At 27.1% G+C, this 22310-nt stretch overlaps 1 protein-coding gene across 1 annotated transcript in view; it reads left to right on the top strand.

Moving 5' to 3' along the window:
* The window catches only part of LOC122511927 (protein HID1), a 49334-nt gene that overhangs the window by 4781 nt on the left and 22243 nt on the right, over positions 1–22310 (top strand). Inside the window, exons 4-9 of the mRNA XM_043627498.1 lie at positions 2697–2920; positions 3223–3464; positions 3548–3778; positions 3856–3981; positions 18697–18953; positions 19120–19363. Coding sequence (XP_043483433.1) covers positions 2697–2920; positions 3223–3464; positions 3548–3778; positions 3856–3981; positions 18697–18953; positions 19120–19363 — 1324 coding nt within the window. The remainder of the gene's footprint in view (positions 1–2696; positions 2921–3222; positions 3465–3547; positions 3779–3855; positions 3982–18696; positions 18954–19119; positions 19364–22310) is intronic.

Here is a 22310-nt window from a genome sequence, read left to right as displayed (position 1 = left end):
CGAATTTTTTCTTAAGGAATTTTTGAGGAAATCGTGTAATATTTCCAAATATTAGGTCTTGGGTTTTGAAGGTACACACCTCAGGAATATTTAACACCAAAAACTTTGATGAATTTGCAAAGCGTTTCTTTTAAACAAATATTTATTCTCAAAATGAGCCTGTGGGGCAAACCGGCCACAGGATATTTTCATTGTATCAGAGTTTAAAAAAAATTATTATTAATTAGAATGTTTTTTTCATTAAAATATTTACTTTCAATGAAAAATAATTATCTTCCAATGAGAATTAGACCCTTTAATATTGTTTCTCTGATAATTTCAAACATGTTTTTTTGTTAATTAAAAAAACTATTTATTTAATTAAAATTCAATCCTGTATTATTATTTACATTATTACAACCATTGTTCACATGATTCTTTATGTTTGTTGTTATTGTAGATTATACAAATGCAATATTGTAGATAAAAAACTCAACTGACCGGTTTGCCCCATGGGGTGGCCGGTTTACCCCAGGGGGTGGGGCAAACCGACCCGTTTGCAAATTTTTTTTAAAGTTAACACAGCAACTAAACAATAAAAGATAAAGTATAGGTGCCTCTGGGAAAAAGTTGCGCAATTAAATGATCTTTCAAACAAGCCATCGAAAAATGAAAAGCATGCAAAATCCAGTATTTTTTCTGTATCTGACAGAATAGTTAACGAAAATTCTTCAATCAGGTGTCAGTCTTTTCATAATTTCATTAGCTTTCAGGAAAAAAAACGAAAAATTTTTGTCATTCTTATTTTCTACGTTTTAAGCATTTTTCCACTCATGAAAAAAGGGGCGTCCTGTTACTCACGGACGGTAGTGTATTTTCATAAATACATTCAAGTTTTCAATAAATTATTTCTTTTTGTGTTTAAATAATTGAATTCTCGTAAAATTGATTATTAAAAATAAATATTAGTTAAAATCACTAAAAAAATTGAATTTTAGAAACAAATTACAAATGATTGCCGAATTTCAATTATTTTCAAAAAGTAATAAAATTCTTCGCAGAAATTCAATTATGTTCAAAAATTTATAAAAATTCTCGTCAAAATTCTAATTATTTTTTTACAAGCAATAAAATTCTTCTCCGAAATTCAATTATTTTCTTAAATTTTAATAAAATTCTTAGCAAAATTTCAATTATTTTCAAAAATATTGATAAAATTCTATGGAAACATTTAATTATTTTTGTAAATCATAAAATTCTTTTTGGGAATTTAATTTATTTCGTAAATAATAAAATTCTTTTTAAGAATTCAATTATTTTGAAAAATAATAAAACTCATTGCAGAATTTCAGTTATTTTCATAATTAATAAAACTCATTGTAGAATTTCAATTATTTTTAATACAATTTTAATCGAATTTCTCGAAAAATGCAATTATTCTTTAAATTTTTATTAAAATTCGTTAATAGAATTCAATTATTTAAAAATCTGTTGTTAACGATTCTTTATGGGAATTGGATTTTAAGAAACATTCAATTATTCAATAAATTATTTATTTGCATTTTATTTGTATTTAGATTATAATTGAATATTATTATTTATTTGTTATAGGGTTGCTTGAGAACCCATACAAAAGAGTTTGATACAGAATACTTAAAAACTAATTACAAAAAAAAATTTACTCGTAAAAGATATTTGTATTTAAATAATTGAATTCTAGTAGAATTTTCTAATAAAAATTGATTTAAAAATAATTTCAGTTAAAATTTTAGATAATAATTGAATAATAAAAGCAATATAGCGGAAATTTTTAGAAATAATTGAATTTGGAAATTAATTTTTTTGAAAAAGTTTAATTGAATTTTTTTAATATTATTTTAAGTTTTTATTTTCTAATATTTATTTAAGTAAAGAATTTACGAGTAACTGAAATTTCGTAAAACTGAATATTGTAAACAAATGGATTTGAAAATTGTCGAAGAACCTTTTCGAAAATTATTAAAAATAATCGATTTAAAGAAGAATTTCAGTTAAAAATTCTTGTAAATAATAATTGAATTGTAAATGATTTTATCACTCGGTCATTTTTAATAATTATTTATTATAAAACATGAAGAAATCGATCACTCCGAGTCGAAGACTTGGAGTTATCGATATCTTCATGTTTTATAGTTATAAAAAATTTTAATTTATATATTTTTGTAAAATGGTTTCTTATGTTACTGACACTTACAAATTGCAATAATTTTTTTTACAATTTTCCAGTAAATTTTTTTTTTTTTTTAAATATTTTCTATTGCCAAAAAAAGACAGAAAAAAAAGAAAAAACTCAAAACTCATATTTTGCAATAAATAACAACAGGGTTGCCACAGGTCAGAGAATTCAAGGAAAAGTCAGGGAAAATTCAGGGATTTTTATTAAAAGTACTTGAAAAAATTAAATTTTTTGAATTTATAAGAAAATTCTGAATTTTGGTGTCTTTTCTGTTTGCCTCATAAACTATGAAATTACCATAAATTCTAATACAAAACCTTCAATTTTTTCTATTTCTAACAATAATTTCTTTTTAAATAACTTTATTCTTGAAGAAATATCATAAAATTATTACTTAGAAATTATTTAATAAATAATTTTACTTAAATATTTCAAAATTAATTAAATTTTAAAAGAGTTGTTTTTGTAAATAAAAATTTCTAAAATTTTCATTATATTACAGGATAAAGCTGAAGAATTGCAATCTGTAGATAGTTGTGAATATATTTGGGAAGCTGGTGTAGGATTTGCGCATTCACCACCAAGACATCCGATACTCGATGCTAACCGAACGGAATTATTAAAGTTACTTTTAACATGTTTTAGCGAAACAATGTACAGTCCACCAATAGATCTGTCTGAATCTCCAAATAGATGGATTCAGTATTTAACAAGTGGAGAAAATAGGTACATGTCACTTCTCAGCAGAAAATGTGTATTAAAATATCAAAATTTGTCAACAAAAAAATAAAATTGTCAAAAATTGGAAAAATAGCGAAATTTTTGTAGTAAAATAAAAAATATTAAATTAAATATTCAAAATAAGGAAATTCATTTAGCGAATTTAGATTCATTCAATAATGAATTTCCTTATTTCGAATATATAATCTTATATTTTTTAAAAATGTCCCGAAAGTTTTAATACATTTTTTGTTGTATTGATGAGAAATATAAAATTTTCTTTTTATAATAATTTGACTTTGTTGTAGGCATGCTTTGCCAATGTTTACATCTTTATTGAATACAGTATGCGCTTATGATCCCGTGGGATTGGGAGTTCCGTACAATCATCTCATTTTCACGGATTCCTTAGAGCCTTTGGTAGATGTTGCTTTACAGATTTTGATAGTAACACTTGATCATGACACAAGTACTGGCATTTCAATGGATGAAACTGCAGTTGGTGATAATCTCTTCATAAATTATTTAAGTCGTATACATCGAGATGAAGGTAATATTTTAAACCTAGTTTTTTTTATCAAAATTTTTATTTCATTTTCTAATATTTATTTCACAAAAATTTTAATTTTTCAGATTTTCAGTTTATTCTAAAAGGAATTACAAGGCTACTAAATAATCCACTTATGCAAACTTATTTGCCAAATTCAACAAAGAAAGTACATTTTCATCAAGAATTGTTGGTTCTTTTTTGGAAAATGTGTGATTATAATAAAAAATTCCTGTACTATGTACTGAAAAGTTCGGATGTTCTAGAAGTTTTGGTTCCAATTTTATATCATTTAAATGACTCCAGAGCTGATCAATGTAAGTTAACATTAATAACAAAATTTCATCTTATTCTCTAAATCATTGAATTTGTAAATATAACAATTTATTTATAGCTCGCGTTGGATTAATGCACATTGGGGTGTTTATTCTTTTACTCTTAAGTGGAGAACGTAATTTTGGAGTACGATTGAATAAACCGTATACAGCTACTGTTCCAATGGATATTCCGGTTTTTACTGGTAATGAATTACTTTTAATAATACCTAATACATTATGATTGAAATATTTTTCTCTCGTAATTGTGCGACCCCTACTTTCTATGACTATTAAAATAAAAACTTTTATCTTGAAAAATATAATAACTGGGTCAAATTTTCTCAAAAAAATCAAAGTTGGTCATGGGTCTTTCAATTTTTGTGAAACTTGGTATAAATATAGTGTTTTATGACAAAAGATTTTAGGAAAAAAAGATTTAAAAAATTTTTTAAAATTGTGGATTTTACCGGGCATTAAACATTAAAGCACATTTTTTTTAAAAAACGAATAACTTTTATCCCTTTAGTTAGATTTTGTTTACATTTTAGGTAATAATAGTTGATTATCTAACAATTTGAAGTGCAATATTAAAGAAAAAAAATCCAAAATTTGCCCGGAAAAAAAATTAAAAAAAATTTTGATTTTATTTTTTCGGGCGTAAGCACCTTTTCGATTTTTTTGTAACTATAATATTTAAATTCGTTATCTTCTCCACAATTTTTTGCAAAAAAAAATCCCTGGAGACTTTAAAACTAACCGAAATATCGAATTTTTTGTCTCGAGGTGCACAGATATCGATCTCGCGTAAACACGCCTGAGATGTGCACCAAACGTTCTTAAGCGTAAATTTTCGCATTCTAAAATTTTTTTGTTAATTTTTAGTAAAAAAGGAAGGTTTGAAAATCAAGTTCTGCAATTATAAATTTGTTTTTAAACAATTTTGAATCTCAAAATGTGTATGTAATACATAAGGGGCAAATTTTTCTCAAGTGTACCAATGTCAAAATTGCAAGTTGTTAGATCGGGCTAATATTTTTTCACAGTATTCAGAACTATGAATGAGTACTTAAAACCACCAAGTAATTATGAAATTTTATAAAAAATTGTAGGAGGGAGGGGGTTGAAGATTTTGGATAAGTATAAACAGTGAGTTTTATAAAAAATCGTAGCTTTTATAATAAAGAAAAAAAATTGTGACCTATATGTTTTTGGTAGGTTTTTTTCTGCTTCTACAAATGGTGAGAATTTTTTTTCAAAAAATTCAAAATTTAACCCTTTTTTGAAAATCAAAAATTTTTTTGAATTTTTTTTTAACTAAATTTTCCGGTTTAATATTTTTGACATTTTCTAAAGTACATTTTTTTAATTTTTACATTTTTGATGTAAGAAGAGATAATTTTTTTTATCTGAATAATTTTTGTTATTTTATTATCAATATCAAGCGTGATACACGCATAAGGTGTTGAATATTTTATTTAAACAATCGTTGCAAATAACTGGAATAAATTTTTTTAAAGTAGAATTATATAAACATTTGTTTTAAAAAAAACTAACACTGTATCTTTATTTTTATAAATATTTATTTGTAAAACGTCAATTTAATCAAAATACTTCATATTGTAAAATATTTCAATTTTTATTAATTAATTAATTAATCGTTCAAAAACAAAAAAAACGTCATTTTTTTGTTTCACATATTGAAAATACACATCATAAGCTTTCTTTTGGTACAAGAAAAAAGAGGTCTTTTTTTGAAAAAATCAAAAAAATGTTTAATTTTCAAAAAAAGGGTTAAATTTTGAATTTTTAAAAAAAAATTTCTCACTACATATTTGAAACAGCAGAAAAAAACCTACCAAAAACATATACAGTACCGTCCGCAATTGTCAGTCCACCCATTTTTAAAGGAATGACAAAAATTTTTTAACATAAAATTCATGAAAACTAAAATTTTTTTTGGTTTATATTTTGAAAGACGATAAAATTTTGAAAAGAATAAGACCTTACAGAAGTCATTTGGCCAAAATTTGTAGAAGATATTCCTAAAAATCGTCATTTTCAATGTTTTACAAAAATTTAAATAACTTCTAAAATAATGAACGCTTTTTAATAATCTTAGGCTTATTTTAAAGGTCTTTTTCTACGGAATAAGAATTACTTATAGGCATTAACCTGTCATTTTTAACTTGGAATAAGCATGACGTCAAAATTAGACAAAAAAATTGGAAGAATTTGAAATCAATTTTTTGTACTAAAAACTATTCTAGAACATATATAAAACATGATATGGTGTAGATTTTTCAAGAAAATTTAATAAAAATATATGTTTGAATTTCAAAAATTATTTTTCTTTTAATAATATTTCAAATTTTTTGAATTTTTTTGTCCAACTTTGACGTCATGCTTATTGCAAGTTAAAAATGACAGGTTAATGCCTATAAGTAATTCTTATTCCGTAGAAAAAGACCTTTAAAATAAGCCTAAGATTATTAAAAAGCGTTCATTATTTTAGAAGTTATTTAAATTTTTGTAAAACATTGAAAATGACGATTTTTAGGAATATCTTCTACAAATTTTGGCCAAATGACTTCTGTAAGGTCTTATTCTTTTCAAAATTTTATCGTCTTTCAAAATATAAACCAAAAAAAATTTTAGTTTTCATGAATTTTATGTTAAAAAATTTTTGTCATTCCTTTAAAAATGGGTGGACTGACAATTGCGGACGGTACTGTAGGTCACAATTTTTTTTTCTTTATTATATAAAAGCTATGATTTTTTATAAAACTCACTGTTTATACTTATCCAAAATCTTCAACCCCCTCCCCCCTACAATTTTTTATAAAATTTCATAATTACTTGGTGGTTTTAAGTACTCATTCATAGTTCTAAATATGTACTGTGAAAATATAAGCCCGATTTAACAACTTGCAATTTTGACATTGGTACACTTGAGAAAAATTTGCCCCTTATGTATTACATACACATTTTGAGATTCAAAATTGTTTAAAAACAAATTTATAATTGCAGAACTTGATTTTCAAACCTTCCTTTTTTACTAAAAATTAACAAAAAAATTTTAGAATGCGAAAATTTACGCTTAAGAACGTTTGGTGCACATCTCAGGCGTGTTTACGCGAGATCGATATCTGTGCACCTCGAGACAAAAAATTCGATATTTCGGTTAGTTTTAAAGTCTCCAGGGATTTTTTTTTGCAAAAAATTGTGGAGAAGATAACGAATTTAAATATTATAGTTACAAAAAAATCGAAAAGGTGCTTACGCCCGAAAAAATAAAATCAAAATTTTTTTTAATTTTTTTTCCGGGCAAATTTTGGATTTTTTTTCTTTAATATTGCACTTCAAATTGTTAGATAATCAACTATTATTACCTAAAATGTAAACAAAATCTAACTAAAGGGATAAAAGTTATTCGTTTTTTAAAAAAAATGTGCTTTAATGTTTAATGCCCGGTAAAATCCACAATTTTAAAAAATTTTTTAAATCTTTTTTTCCTAAAATCTTTTGTCATAAAACACTATATTTATACCAAGTTTCACAAAAATTGAAAGACCCATGACCAACTTTGATTTTTTTGAGAAAATTTGACCCAGTATCTTCTACAAATTTTGGCCAAATGACTTCTGTAAGGTCTTATTCTTTTCAAAATTTTATCGTCTTTCAAAATATAAACCAAAAAAAATTTTAGTTTTCATGAATTTTATGTTAAAAAATTTTTGTCATTCCTTTAAAAATGGGTGGACTGACAATTGCGGACGGTACTGTAGGTCACAATTTTTTTTTCTTTATTATATAAAAGCTATGATTTTTTATAAAACTCACTGTTTATACTTATCCAAAATCTTCAACCCCCTCCCCCCTACAATTTTTTATAAAATTTCATAATTACTTGGTGGTTTTAAGTACTCATTCATAGTTCTAAATATGTACTGTGAAAATATAAGCCCGATTTAACAACTTGCAATTTTGACATTGGTACACTTGAGAAAATTTGACCCTTATATATTACATACACATTTTGAGATTCAAGATTGTTTAAAAACAAATTTATAACTGCAAAACTTGATTTTTAAACCGACAGATTATCTCAGTCGGATAGATGCCTCGCTTGGCGGACGTTTTAGGACCAAGAGTAAGTACCCTTGGTTCGCGCCCATTTGGCTTGGTATTTTTCCGGCACGTGAGACAATCTGAGCGGGAGGTTTGACGTCGAAGTATAATAATGTGCACCATCGATTATTGTCCGGTACACACCATTAGAACTCGACTGTCGATAAACCGGTTGTACTCAGGAGAGGTTTTCTACAGTTTCCCTCTCCACTGGCGAGAAAACCCATTAGACGGGTGGTCCAGGTAAATGCGAGTACTCCTAATTTTTAAGTCGCTCTGTAGGCGCAACATTTAGTATTAAGTAATGTATTTAAGAAATAATTGTCAGAGAGAAAAATTTGTAAAGGGACACTTGTGTAGCCAAGTATTGTATGGCTGAAGACAGGTGTATAAACCAATAAATAAAATAAATAAACTTGATTTTTAAACCTTCCTTCATTACTAAAAATTAACAAAAAAATATTAGAATGCGAAAATTTACTCTTAAGAACGTTTGGTGCACATCTCAGGCGTGTTTACGCGAGATCGATATCTGTGCACCTCGAGACAAAAAATTCGATATTTCAGTTAGATTTAAAGTCTCCAGGGATTTTTTTTGCAAAAAATTCTGGAGAAGATAACGAATTTAAATATTATAGTTACAAAAAAATCAAAGGGGTGCTTATGCCCGAAAAAATGAAATCAAAATTTTTTTTGATTTTTTTTTCCGGGCAAATTTTGGATTTTTTTTCCTTTAATATTGCACTTTAAATTGTTAGATAATCAACTATTATTACCTAAAATATAAACAAAATCTAACTAAATGGATAAAAGTTATTCGTTTTTAAAAAAAATGTGCTTTAATGTTTAATGCCCGGTAAAATGTACAATTTTGAAAATTTTTAAAAATATTTTTTTCTTAAAATCTGTAATGATACACGGAGAGAAAAAACAAGGCTTTTCCCTGTGACTTTAATGCATGCCTTTTTCAGGTAGGAGTTTCACCGGATTTCCCGATGAATTTCTTGCGTTTGGCGGTTAGGCCATGCCTTAGCCCATATTGGCCTTAGTTCGTTGCAAGAATCTCACGGGGAAAACCCGTGAGCGTCCTACATTTTTACTGTGATAATTTTCACGCGTTAAATGCATATTATTCATGGGGAAAAGCCTTGTTTTTTCTCTCCGTGTAGGTTTCTTTATTTGCTGGGAATTCGCTCGCCGGATGGAGTCCGGGTTCCCTTAAATATTAATTAAATGAATAATTATCCATAGTTAATGGCGTAAATCGCCATCTATTGAGCTTAACTTGATTTCTGTGATTCTGAGTAAAGGTGTAGCCAATAACGAGGCGAGAATTAAACCTTCGAAAGAAAAGTATATTATAATAAAATAATATTATACAAAAAAATAATAAATAATTAGAAATTAGAATTAACAATTATAAAGTAGAAAATAATAATAATAATTCAAGTACGACGAAAATATAATAATGATCGAGAATGAATCTAATCGAGAAATATTAATAACAATATAATTTCGAGACGCGAGTAAATTAACATTTACTAATCAAATAATTATTAACAATAAAAATAACTGAGAACGCGAGTAATAAAATATTCGATATTAGTTTACATATGTTTTCCTTTTGTCTGAAACTATCGCATTCCATCGAGTTAATAATTCACGAAACTAGTCTAGAATTCATTCCATAATCTATCGTGACCGACGAGACCAAGACGTGCACTCTGAGGAAACTGAATCTGCTCTTCGTTAAGGCAGAAACAAGATTCTAATACCGGAAACGCTGCCGATATTCTTGCCCGACGCGAAAGATTTGTGAATTAAGAACTCAACGGTCGATTCCTTATCCAGGGTGCCCCCTGAGGGAAGAAATCGTCTCCGTAGCTTAGCCTCAGGTGTAATAAGAGCTCCTATATACACCTGGGGGCAGAGTGTATGAAAAGGAAATCTTTACCACGAGGTCCTCTCGTGAGAGCTCCCGCAGGGAGGTCCAAGTGGTAAAAGGGCTAGGGAGTAAGTTTGTAACCATCCTTCCCAAGGAGCTCCTTGAAGCATGTCAGGCTACGAACTCAGGAGTTTGAATCGTCTCGCGAGCTATAAGAGTTTCGCTCTGTCGCGGTACGAAGAGAGCGAGTGGTGGGGGAGCGACTGCAGGCGGCGCGAAATACGTGCGCGTTCGCTACTCTCTCCTTGCATTCACGCTGAATACAACGACGATGGCTGTACTGTAACGCATGCTATTTGCTATATTATAGCCCATCGTTACAAATCTTTTGTCATAAAACACTACCTTTATACCAAGTTTCACAAAAATTGAAGGACCCATGACCAACTTTGATTTTTTTAAGAAAATTTGACCCAACTATAATTTTGTCCCTTTTTTCAAAAAAACTGAAAAAAATGTCACCATAACGACAAAAAAATGTTAATTTTTCAATCACATATTTAACAAAAACCTCACAGTGATTTTCCTAATTTCTTTACATCATCCGAAAAAATTAACGTTTTTTAACGTTCAAAAAATTTTTTATACTATATTTTTCTTTTTTTTTTGAAGTCTCAGTGAAAATTTTTGTATATATAATATATAAATATTATTAAACATTTTTTACACTAAATTATTTTTTTTACAATAAATTTTATTTAAATATATAATATAAATAACTTATTAATATTACATTTTTTAACATAAATACTGTTTGTTTATTTTTAATACATATAAAAAATACTGAATTTTTCTCTTTTTTTACACTGTACAAAGTCGAGGTATTTAAATTTTAATATAAATCTATACAAAAATAAAACTTATTATAATAAAAGCTGCTCCATGTCTTCCAAAGTTGTATCTTTATCTTTATGATTTTTATCCATTTCGTTTTCTTCATCTTTCTTAAAAATCTTGGAAGGATGTGCGAGCGAGACTTCCTCCGCGGATTTTTTCATTGAATGATCTCCGTTACAGTCTTCATTTTCAAGTACTTTTAAAGCTTTGAATCCGCCTTTCATTTGATCTTCCGTTTTGATGTCATTGTTCAGCCTTCGAATCGCCGTCATGTTATCCACTTGAATAATTATTGTATTCTGATGATTTTTCCTCGCTTTGCCTTTAATTTCCAAATATGATCCTATTGGGGGACTTACCCCATCGAATGATGTTATGTTTATTAATAATTTGTGTGATAAGTCGGTCAGTGTTCCACTGCCATAAGATGAGTTCCCATTCACGACATTCGCAAATATTGCCTTAAGAAATCCAGTTAATTTTACAAACTGACCAACAAAATTGGGTACGTTTTCTATCGCTGTGTCACGATAAATTGTTTCATCATGAGTATCTGCTACTAGCCATGGGCCAAGTATTTCTACCGTGGTTTGACGTTGAATTGAGAGCTCAATATTACTAATGATTTCTTCATTGTAATAACGAGAAGAAAATTGAGGATTGGCTTCCAGGACTTGAGCCCTTGAGATTTTAACGGCTTGATTTAATAGTCGTCCGTCAAACTCCTGTTTTTTCGGAGTCCAAAAAAGGACCCTATTTTTTTACCATTGCAGTTACTTAAAATAACTCGTAATGGAGTGTTGTCAGGCGCTGAATCCGATCTTCGTTTAAACGGCGGCACCACTTTTATTACAACACCAATTATTTCAATTGTATTGTCTCCAATTTGAAAATTCTCGATTTCCTCATTACACGTAAACATCTCTTCTGAGATTACTAAATTTTTGCCAGATTCCATTTTTGGAATTTGAGTTAATTTACTGGAAATGATGAATGCTCTTTGTAGACCTTGGAGCGACAGCGATCTTCCTGAATGAAAGCTGAACTCGGTATTGTGAGGTTAGGTAGTGTAAAGTGAGAGAGAAGAGAGAGAGAGATAGTGACAGCGAAACATCACGCGAAGTTTGGACGAAGTTAGTATCTATTTATGCTTCACAGGGTCTCACTCGAAAGGCCACATTATTCGAACAATTACTGTCTCAAAAAATGCGCGAAGGCGAAGATGTTCAGGATTATTTATCGCGTTTCATGAACACCGTCGACAATCTCCAACAAATGGACGTTACGATTAACGGAGATTTATTATCAATCCTGCTTTTACATAGCCTGCCGAGTAGTTATAGTAATTTTTGCTGCGCGATTAAATCTGGTGATGCACTGCCCCCGTTGATACGTTAATTCAACAAATCATCGAGGAAAATTTCGCCAGAGAACACAAGTTTGCTGAAAAATCGTCATGCTAGTGCTAAAAACACATACGGACAACACTCGGAAAATAAACAAAAACCTGATTCGAATCATCGCGGAAAATTAAAGTGTAGTTATTGTGAGAAGACAAATCACAAGGAATCTCGATGTTTTAAGGAGAAGAAGGACGAAAATTAAAACGCAAACGCGGTGAACGATGCTTTTCTCACCATTGACAGTGACAAGTGTCGCAATATTTCGTCATTCAGTGCCGTAAGTAACGAAACGTGGTGCCTCAATAGCGGCTCAACTTCGCACATATGCAAAGATATGAACCTTTTCACTAATTCGCAAAATATTAAAAGTGGTGTAAAACTTGCCAGTGATGCGACCGCGGAAGTTACTGCAAAATGTGACGTTATGATTACTACCTCGAACGGCAAAATTCCATTCCCAAAAAGAAGTCAAGGAACAACCTCACTTCTCGAAATTGTTCATGCAGACCTTTGCGGCCCGATGAAGTCTATTTCATTCACAATAAATCTGATGTCACCGCTAAATTCCTGGAATACAAAAACTACGCAGAAACGCACACCGGAAAAAGGATTAAATCAGTTCAATCTGATAACGGAAAAGAATTCATTAACACCGGAATGAATCAAATACTGAAGGACTTCGATATCCGCAATCGATTAACCGCCCCGTACACCCCGCAGTAAAATGGCATTGCGGAGCGGAAAAATCGAACATTGATCGAGCCGACGCGCTGTTCGTTGGATATTCTACTGTCGCAAAAGCATATAAAATATGGGTTCCTGCTAAAAGAAAAATTCGTATCACGCGAGATGTACAATTCATGGACCAATTTTTCGTCAAAAACTACTCGAGAGAATCCAGTCACCGTTCAAGAAAGGGAATTTTTTTCTGATCGAGGAAATGATCAGGATTTTAACGTTCCACTCAACGGTGCTCCTCTCGAACATCCAATCGATTTGCCAACACCAGAGATACCTCGAGAAATTCACAATGTCGCAAGGCGAGGACGTGGAAGACCGGCGAAAGTAAAAACTGGTAAGCGTGGACGTCCATCGAAAAAATACAAAATGATCGCAAACGAAAATCCAACCAGAAATCCCGAACGTGATGAATCTACAGAATCAAGCGAAGAGGAAACTCAAAACGCAACAAACTGGGAAAACAATCAGCTGGAAGTGCCCCAGGATCGAACAATTAGAGAAAACGATCAATCAACGGAGCCTCGACAACATGATTTCAATTCTTCCGATGAAGAATTAAATTATTTAAAACTTTAATACTTTTTGTTAAACATAAATTTAAAAACTTATTCTTATTTATTTTTCCACAAGAATTAAAATTTCAATTAATTTCAATGAAAAACCTTTGAAATTTAACTATTTCTGAAAATTGCAACTGTAATTCTTCCAGAATTCAATTATTCTTTTAGAATTTTTGAATTCTAAAAAATTTTTTTAGTGAAAACTTTAAGAATTTTTAAAGAAAAATAATGTTATTACCTAATAATTTTTTTAAGAAAAATTAAAATATTTTTATACTTTTTCTTCTCTGAAATGTTCAAAGAATTTAATTTAAAAATATTTTAATTAATTCTTAAAATTTGTTTTATAACTCTTTAAATATTCAATTATTTTCTAAAATTTTAAATGAAATTTTTTTAATCAATTCTTATAATTATTCAACTACTGGAATTGAATTATTTAATTAGAATAATTTTTGTAAATTCGAGAAATTATCAAAAAAACACAAAAAAAATAAATAAAAAAAATTTTTTTTTTCTTAACATTTCTAAAATGTTTTTTAAAAATACAATTATATTTATAGATAATTTTTAAAGATGAAAAAATAAAACTCTAAAATATAAAATTTTACAAAATTTCCAATTTGTTTCAATTTTTTAAAATTTATTTTCGGGTATTGAAGTATATCTTGAAAAAATTTTAATTACTATTTTTCAAAAACATGATTGTTTTCAGTATTTCCAAATTAAATCTTTTAAATTTCAATGATATTTGTAAAATAAATATTTAAATACTTATTGTTCTATATTTGCTTAAAATTTTAAAATAATTTCAATCTAAAACTATTTGAAAATTTTTTTATCATAATTTGAACTGCAAGTCTATCAAAATTTAACCCTCGGAGACAACTCCTCTTTTTTAGATAATTTTTAAAGCATTTTTTAGTTCATCAGATCAAACTGAAGAATTTTTTTAAATATAGTTTAAACTCTGTAAAATAAGTCTGTATACTTAAAAATCCTTTTTAAAAATATTAAAAAATGGATAAAAAACTTTTCGTAAAAAAGTGGAGTCTAAAAGACCCCATGTGTTCTCCGAGAGTTAATTAACTTTTAGAATTTTTGAATACATAATATTATTCAAAACTTTTATTAATTTTTAAGAAAGCTAACAAATTAATAATTTTTTATATTTAATTTATTATTATACTTTTACAGCAATTCAATTATTTAAGTACAAAAATAAAGAATTCATAAAATAAATTCATTATTTTTAAAAATTGCAACTGTATTGAGTTTTTGAAGTTTAGGTTAAATTTTCTTACTTCATTTTTTTATAATTTACAAATTCACTGTCAAACTTTTGACATAACAATTCGAACTATAAAACAATTTGGAATCAAAAAACACTAACTTCACGTGAGAACAGATTATCTCGATTATTATTACATAATATTAATAATTATAACCTCTCAGTTAATTACTTTAAACTGTTTTCTATTCTAAAAAACAAAAACACCTGTTGAATACTTTTTTTACAGGTTAAAAATAAATCCTTAAAAAATCTTAATTTCTTCGGAAGATATAAATATAAATTAGGCAAATCACTGAAAATGGGGGTTTTATTAAATGGGGCGAAATTTCTGAAGTGAACCACCTTAAAAAAAGTTGTGGGATTGATTTGGTATTTCGGTAATCTGTTCTCCTATATAAGAGTAACAAATTTCCAAAATATTAAAATATTTAAAAAAAAATTGTAGAAAGTAGGGGGGGGGGGTAAAACTTTCACATTTTAGAGAACATTGACATTTTGAAATCCCTATAAGTTGAATAAAACTTTATGGATTTTAATTTGTGAATAACGGATTTTAAAGCATTTTTCATGTACTTTCTGATGCTTTCAATAAAATTTTCAAAAAAAAATTTTTAACTACTTTTTTTCAAAAATAATTTTTATTTTCGATTTTTGACTGCTTTGGGTATTTTTTTTTCTTTTTAAATAATTTCATCGGAAAGCTGAGGTTTTTTCCAATGAGCCATGTAATTTTTAGAGTGGGACAGAAAATAGTTTAAAAGAAATTTAATAACAATGTAGACGTTGCGCGCGCGCGGCACGCGCTTTTGGTGCACCCGTCGGATCTGCGGGTTCTGACTGCACCTAAGTAATTCAGTAATAGCTCTCTGCATTCTTCAGGGTTGAGACTGTCATTATACAATAATGTCTGCATTACTATGTTACTAAAAAAAATTTAGAATAACCTGTTTTGAAAATTGATTAAAATTAAAAATTATTACACTATTACTAGCTGAAAAATACTTTTTTATTTAATTGTCACGAGGAAAGATTCAATAATTTATTTCTAATAGAAATAAATAAATATAAAGAAATATTTATGGTGAATTTAAGTAATATTCCATACTAAAAAGTTTCATGTGAGTACAAAAAAATAATAAATAATTTTGAAAGTTTTATGCTTTTGGTTTTTTCTTCCAAAAAGAATAAGAAAATTTTCTACGAAAATTGTGATTATAAAATAGGAATTATTATGCAAATATTTTTCTTCAACAATTTTTAACAAAACTTTTTTTTATTCAAAAGAAATAAAATAAATTTGTATTAACTCATCTATATGTTAATTACAATTTTTGTTACAAAATTTTAAATTGTTTTTTAAAAAGGAAAAAAGTAATAATCTTTTGTTTTTAGTAACATAATAATTAGAAATTCAACTTAACATTTTTTTTATTTACATAATTATTAATTATAATAATCGTGGTATTCTCTCTTTCTGTCTACATCTGAAGTTGTAGTTTGTGAATATTTTTGTTTGTCGTTAAGCTTTTATAGATTATATTATAATTATTTTATAATAAATTAAAAAAAAAATTTTAATCACTTGAAAAAAATATTTATTGAATTTATTTATTAATTATTATTTTACTAAAAACAAAATATTATTAATTTTTTTTTTAAAAAACAAATTAAAATTTTGTAACAAAAATTGTAATTAACATATAGATGAGTTAATACAAATTTATTTCATTTCTTTTGAATAAAAAAAAGTTTTGTTAAAAATTGTTAAAGAAAAATATTTGCATAATTACTATTTTATAATCACAATTTTTGTAGAAAATTTTCTTATTCTTTTTGGAAGAAAAAACCAAAAGCATAAAACTTTCAAAATTATTTATTATTTTTTTGTACTCTCATGAAAATTTTTAGTATGGAATATTAGGGTTAATTGGGGTAAATGTAAACGGAATATCTATTTTTTACGAAAAACATTAGTTTTTTTTGTTGAAAGGTAAAACGGACGGATTTTTTTGTATGAACTTGTTACTAGAGTTCCCTAGAAAAATTTTTTGAGGTTAAAAAAAATATTGATGCACCTGAATGGCCTAAAACTGACTGTTTACATTCACCCCGAGATTTTGAAATTTTCCTAAAATTCGGGGTAAATGTAAACACCACTGTAGTTAAGCGTATACTACTGTTTTAAGGGATGGAAAAACTGATAAAAATTCTTCGTAGATGTATAGTAAATCAACCAGTTGACTGATAATGTATCATATAAAATAAACAATTAACCATTACAAAACTAGTAATGTAAAAACTTGAATAACTTGAACAAATTTTAATTGATTTTCATTTAACTTGGTAAAAAGAAGTTTTTAAGGTTGCTGAATAAGAATCTAAAATCGAATTTTTAAATTTCAAAATGGTGGATCCAATATGGCGGATGAACCTAAAAATAATATTTTTAAAAATTGATCAAATTTTCAAAAAAAAAATTATTTTTTTTATCAAATTTTTTTTTCAAAGAGGACCTAATTTTCTTTTCTATGTAATTTTAAATTGCCAAATTAATAAAATTGTGAAATAGAAGCAAATTTATTCAATTATTTTCTTTTAAAATGTAGTTGAAGTTCTGTTTACATTTACCCCGAGTTTTCGAATTCTCGGGGTAAATGTAAATACTTAATTATTTATTAACTAAATTGACGAAAATCAAAAATCAAAGTCAATTTTTGTTAGGGCATTAATAAGGAAGAATTACATATTTTTGTTTAATTTTTTAATTAATTTTTATGCAAATGCGAGACAAAATAATGAAACAGTAAAATTTTGATTTTCAATGTTTTTTGCATTAAAAGATAACTTATACTATGGCATTGCCAATTGTCAAAATAAAATATTGGCAATACTTAGAACATCTTGTAGGTGAGCTGAGGTAAAAATATTGACGTCGTACTTATTTTTTAATTTGTAAATTTAGCTGAAGCATCTACTGTTTACATTTACCCCTTGTTTACATTTACCCCAAATGACCCTACTTAAATTCACCATAAATATTTCTTTACATTTATTTATTTCTATTAGAAATTTATTATTGAATCTTTTCTCGTGACAATTAAATAAAAAAGTATTTTGCAGCTAGTAATAGTGTAATAATTTTTAATTTTAATCAATTTTCAAAACAGGTTATTCTAAATTTTTTTTAGTAACAGTAATGCAGGCATTATTGTATAATGACAGTCTAAACCCTGAAGAATGCAGAGAGCTATTACTGAATTACTTAGGTGCAGTCAGAACTCGCAGGTCCGACGGGTGCACCAAAAGCGCGTGCCGCGCGCGCGCAACGTCTACATTGTTATTAAATTTCTTTTAAACTATTTTCTGTCCCACTCTAAAAATTACATGGCTCATTGAAAAAAACCTCAGCTTTCTGATGAAATTATTTAAAAAAAAATACCCAAAGCAGTCAAAAATAAAAAATAAAAATTATTTTTGAAAAAAAGAAGTTAAACATTTTTTTTTGAAAATTTTATTGAAAGCATCAGAAAGTACATGAAAAATGCTTTAAAATCCGTTATTCACAAATTAAAATCCATAAAGTTTTATTTAACTTATAATAGGGATTTCAAAATGTCAATGTTCTCTAAAATGTGAAAGTTTTACCCCCCCCCCTACTTTCTACAATTTTTTTCAAATATTTTAATATTTTGGGAATTTGTTACTCTTATATAGGAGAACAAATTACCCAAATACCAAATCAATCCCACAACTTTTTTTTAAGGTGGTCCACTTCAGAAATTTCGCCCCAAATATATGATTGAAAAATTAACATTTTTTTGTCATTTTTTCAGAATTTTATCAGTTTATTAAAAATGAAAGTGAAAAAATTTTGGTTATTACTTTTTTGAGTAAAAAGTTGTTTAACAGTCATTAAAAAAGTAGATGTAGCACAATTATCGCCAGTACTAAAACTCTTTTATTAAAGTACCACTATTAGGAATATTAAGAGAAAAAAATGTTGTCTATAGGTACACATGCTGATCTACTAATCACAGTCTTTCATAAAATAATCACTACCGGTCATCAAAGACTGCAACCTTTGTTCGACTGTTTACTGACGATACTAGTCAACGTTTCACCTTATTTGAAAACACTATCAATGGTTGCTAGTACAAAGTTGCTGCATTTATTGGAGGCATTTAGCACTCCATGGTTCCTCTTTTCGGCACCTTCAAATCACCATTTAATATTTTTCTTACTGGAAATTTTTAATAACATTATCCAGGTAAGTCTGTTAAAAAAATAAGAGTCTTGTTAAGAGAACAATGAAATTTAACAGGAGTTATTTAATTTAACAACTGGAATTTCAAATAGAATTTTTTACTGTACAAGTTAGAATAAAGTTTCTCCTAGAAACGCTAACGCATTCGCTTATGAATTTCAATTTTCAGTATCAGTTTGATGGTAACAGCAATTTGGTGTACACAATAATTCGGAAGAGGCAAGTTTTTCATGCTCTAGCTAATCTTCCGACCGATTGCAATACTATTACTAAATCTTTGAATAAGAGACAAAGAAGATATACTGGTAATAATTCTTCAAGTGAAAGTATTAGCGAGGCTGCAATGGAAGGTTCCCGTCCTGCTCAACCAGCGGAACCTGGCACTTTAAAAGCAACATTATTAGAAACACCAGGTATTTTTATTTTATTCGTCTTTAGAAGATCTTTGCTTCAAATTTACATAAATTGTTCATGATCCCGAGTCGATCTTTTAGACCTGCTTACCTCCTGGTAAGTATAATTTAACCCTAACCTGCACCTAACAAACCCTTGGTGTTTTTTTCCTCCTGCGTAAGTTCTATTTAACTCTGACAACTCCTTTTTAAGTCCTAATTGAACCTTAAACCCTGTATTGCTTCTACCACATTCTTACGCAATAGGAAATGTTACGCGCGGTACAAGATATTCAACTTATTATTGTTTTGCAAATTACAAAATTTTTTATTTTGAAAATTTCACGAAAGAATTCAATTATTTTCTAAAATTTTAATAAATCCTTCGAAAAAATTCAATTATTTTTATAAATAGTAAAATTCTTCCGAAGAATTCAAATAATTTTATAAATAGTAAAATTCTTTGCAGGAATTCAATTATTTTCAAAACAATTTTAATTGAATTCCTTAGATGAATTCAAATATTTTAAAATATTTTCATAAATTGCAATTATTTTCTTAAACTTTAATAAATTCTTCGAAATAATTCAACTATTTTTATAAATACTAAAACTCTTTGCAAGAATTAAATAATTATTAACCCAATTAAAATAAAATTAAACGAAAGAATTTAATTATTTTCAAAAATTCCCATAAAATTTAGTTTCAACAAGAATTTAAAATTTTTGAAAAACAATTTAATTATTCTCAAAATATTTAAAAAAAATTCTTTATATAAGAATTAAATTACTAGCTCAATACAATTTTTGAATATATTCGTCAAAAGAATTGAAATAATTCTATTATTTTCGAAAAGTAATTAAAATTCTTATGATGAATTCAATTATTTTGAATATACTTAATTTTAATAAAATTCTTTAAAGAAATTCAATTATTTTCGAAACAACTTTAATTGAATTTTTCGAAAAAATTTCATGATTTTTAAATATTTCTATAAAATTCTTCATAAACAATTTAATTATTTCTTAAAATTTTAATAAATTCTTCGCAAGAAATCACTTATTTTCAATACAATTTTAATAAAATTCTTCTTCATAAAATTCAATTGCTTTCGAAATTTTCAATTAAAATTATTAAAGAAACTCCATTAGTTTAAAAAAAAATTCAAAGAAATTTTTCAAAAAAATTTAATTAGGATTTTTAAAAATATTAATAAAATTCTTTGCGAGAATTTAGTTATTTTTCTAAATAAAGAAATTCTTTGAAGGAATATTCTATTATTATCAAATTTTTTGATAAAATTCTTTGCAACAATTCGAAGATTTTCAATACATTAATTTTAAAATTGAAAATATTTGAAAAGAAAAATTAAAAAAAGATTAAGAAACCAAAATGTAAGCAACAATTAACTTCAAACTGCGAATAGGTTACCGAAACATGTACTTTTTTATTATTAATTTATAAATATTATTTTTAACTGAAATGTTTTGACATTTTTTTTAAATAATAAAAATATTAATTTATGAATGTTTAATGGTTATTATTATTAAACAATTTATTTATTTGCTGTAGTGTATTAGTGTCAATTAATGCTTTATTGAATCACTCAACAAGTGGTTAGGGCGTTAGTTTCGTAGTCCGTAGTTCGTAGGTCGTAGGTTCAAGTCTCGCGTGCGTTAGATTTTATTTATTTCGTAGGTTTGCGTTTATTCCGATTTTTCTGTATTGTATAGGTATAAGTATGCAATTTAATGATTATATACACCGTTAAATAATTTAATTAACAAATATTAAATTAAAATTTTTTTTATATATAAATGGATATGTATTAATCCCCACACATATACTAACATTATTTATGAATTCGCTATTGGTCACGATTAAATTAAAAAAAAAAGTAAAAATCATTAAATAATAATGCAATTTATTAATAATTAAAGTTATTATAAAAATTAGTTAAAAATGATCTCAAATATTTTATGAGCAGTTTTTCCAGGGTTTTTGGAGAGGAAAGAATTCTGTAAGTCAGGGTCAAGCAGTATTTAATAAGGTTCTAGGAACACCTGCTTTCCCCCTTTTACCATCTAAATTTGTCGCTAACCAGGGGTTTGCAGGAGGTAATCAGAGTTAGCTTGCAATGCAAATAAACTCTGCTTTCATCCTATTACATCCTTACAAATCCTCAGTTTTAAGGAGGTAAGCAGGTCTAAAAGTTCGACTCGGGGATTCTTATTTAAAAACTCTCTTTTCCAAAGACAACAAAAACAAGCTACAAAGCTACCCACAGGTCAGGGAAATCAGGGAATTTTGGTAAAAGTCAGGAAAAGTAGAATTGTTCAGGGAAAAGTCAGAGTTTTTTTTATTAAAAGTACTGGGAAAAAATTAAATGTTTAGAATTTATAAGAAAATTCTGCATTTTTGTGTCTTTTTGTTTGCCTCATAAATTATGAAATTACCACAAATTGTAAAAAAAACCTTCAATTTTTTCTATTTCTGACAATAATTTATTTTGAGTAACTTAATTCCACTGGAGAACTGCCATAAGGTGATTACTTATAAATCATTTAATAAAGTATTTTTTTTTAAATTTAAATTTTAATTCTATTGAAATGAGTTTCAATTTTAAAAGTTATAACGCAATTCTTTGAAAAAATTCAACTATCTTAATAAATATCAAAATTCTTTTCAGAAAATAATTATTTTCAAAAATTAAAAAAAAATCCTCGTCAACATATCAATTATCTTTATAAATAGCAAAATTCTTCGCTGAAATTCAATTATATTCAGGAATTTTAATAATCTTGATTGCAAAATTCAATGATTTTCATAAATAACAATATTCATCACAAAAATTCAATTATTTTCAAATTTAATAAAATTCTTCGTATGTAGAAATTCAATTATTTTCGGGAATTTTAATAAATTTCATTGTAAAATTCGATTATTTTCATAAATAACAATATTTATC

The sequence above is a fragment of the Leptopilina heterotoma genome, unplaced genomic scaffold (genome assembly GCF_015476425.1).
Source record: "Leptopilina heterotoma isolate Lh14 unplaced genomic scaffold, ASM1547642v1 Lhet_91, whole genome shotgun sequence".
Taxonomy (NCBI): Eukaryota; Metazoa; Arthropoda; class Insecta; order Hymenoptera; family Figitidae; genus Leptopilina; species Leptopilina heterotoma.
This window is presented reverse-complemented; position numbering and strand designations above follow the sequence as displayed.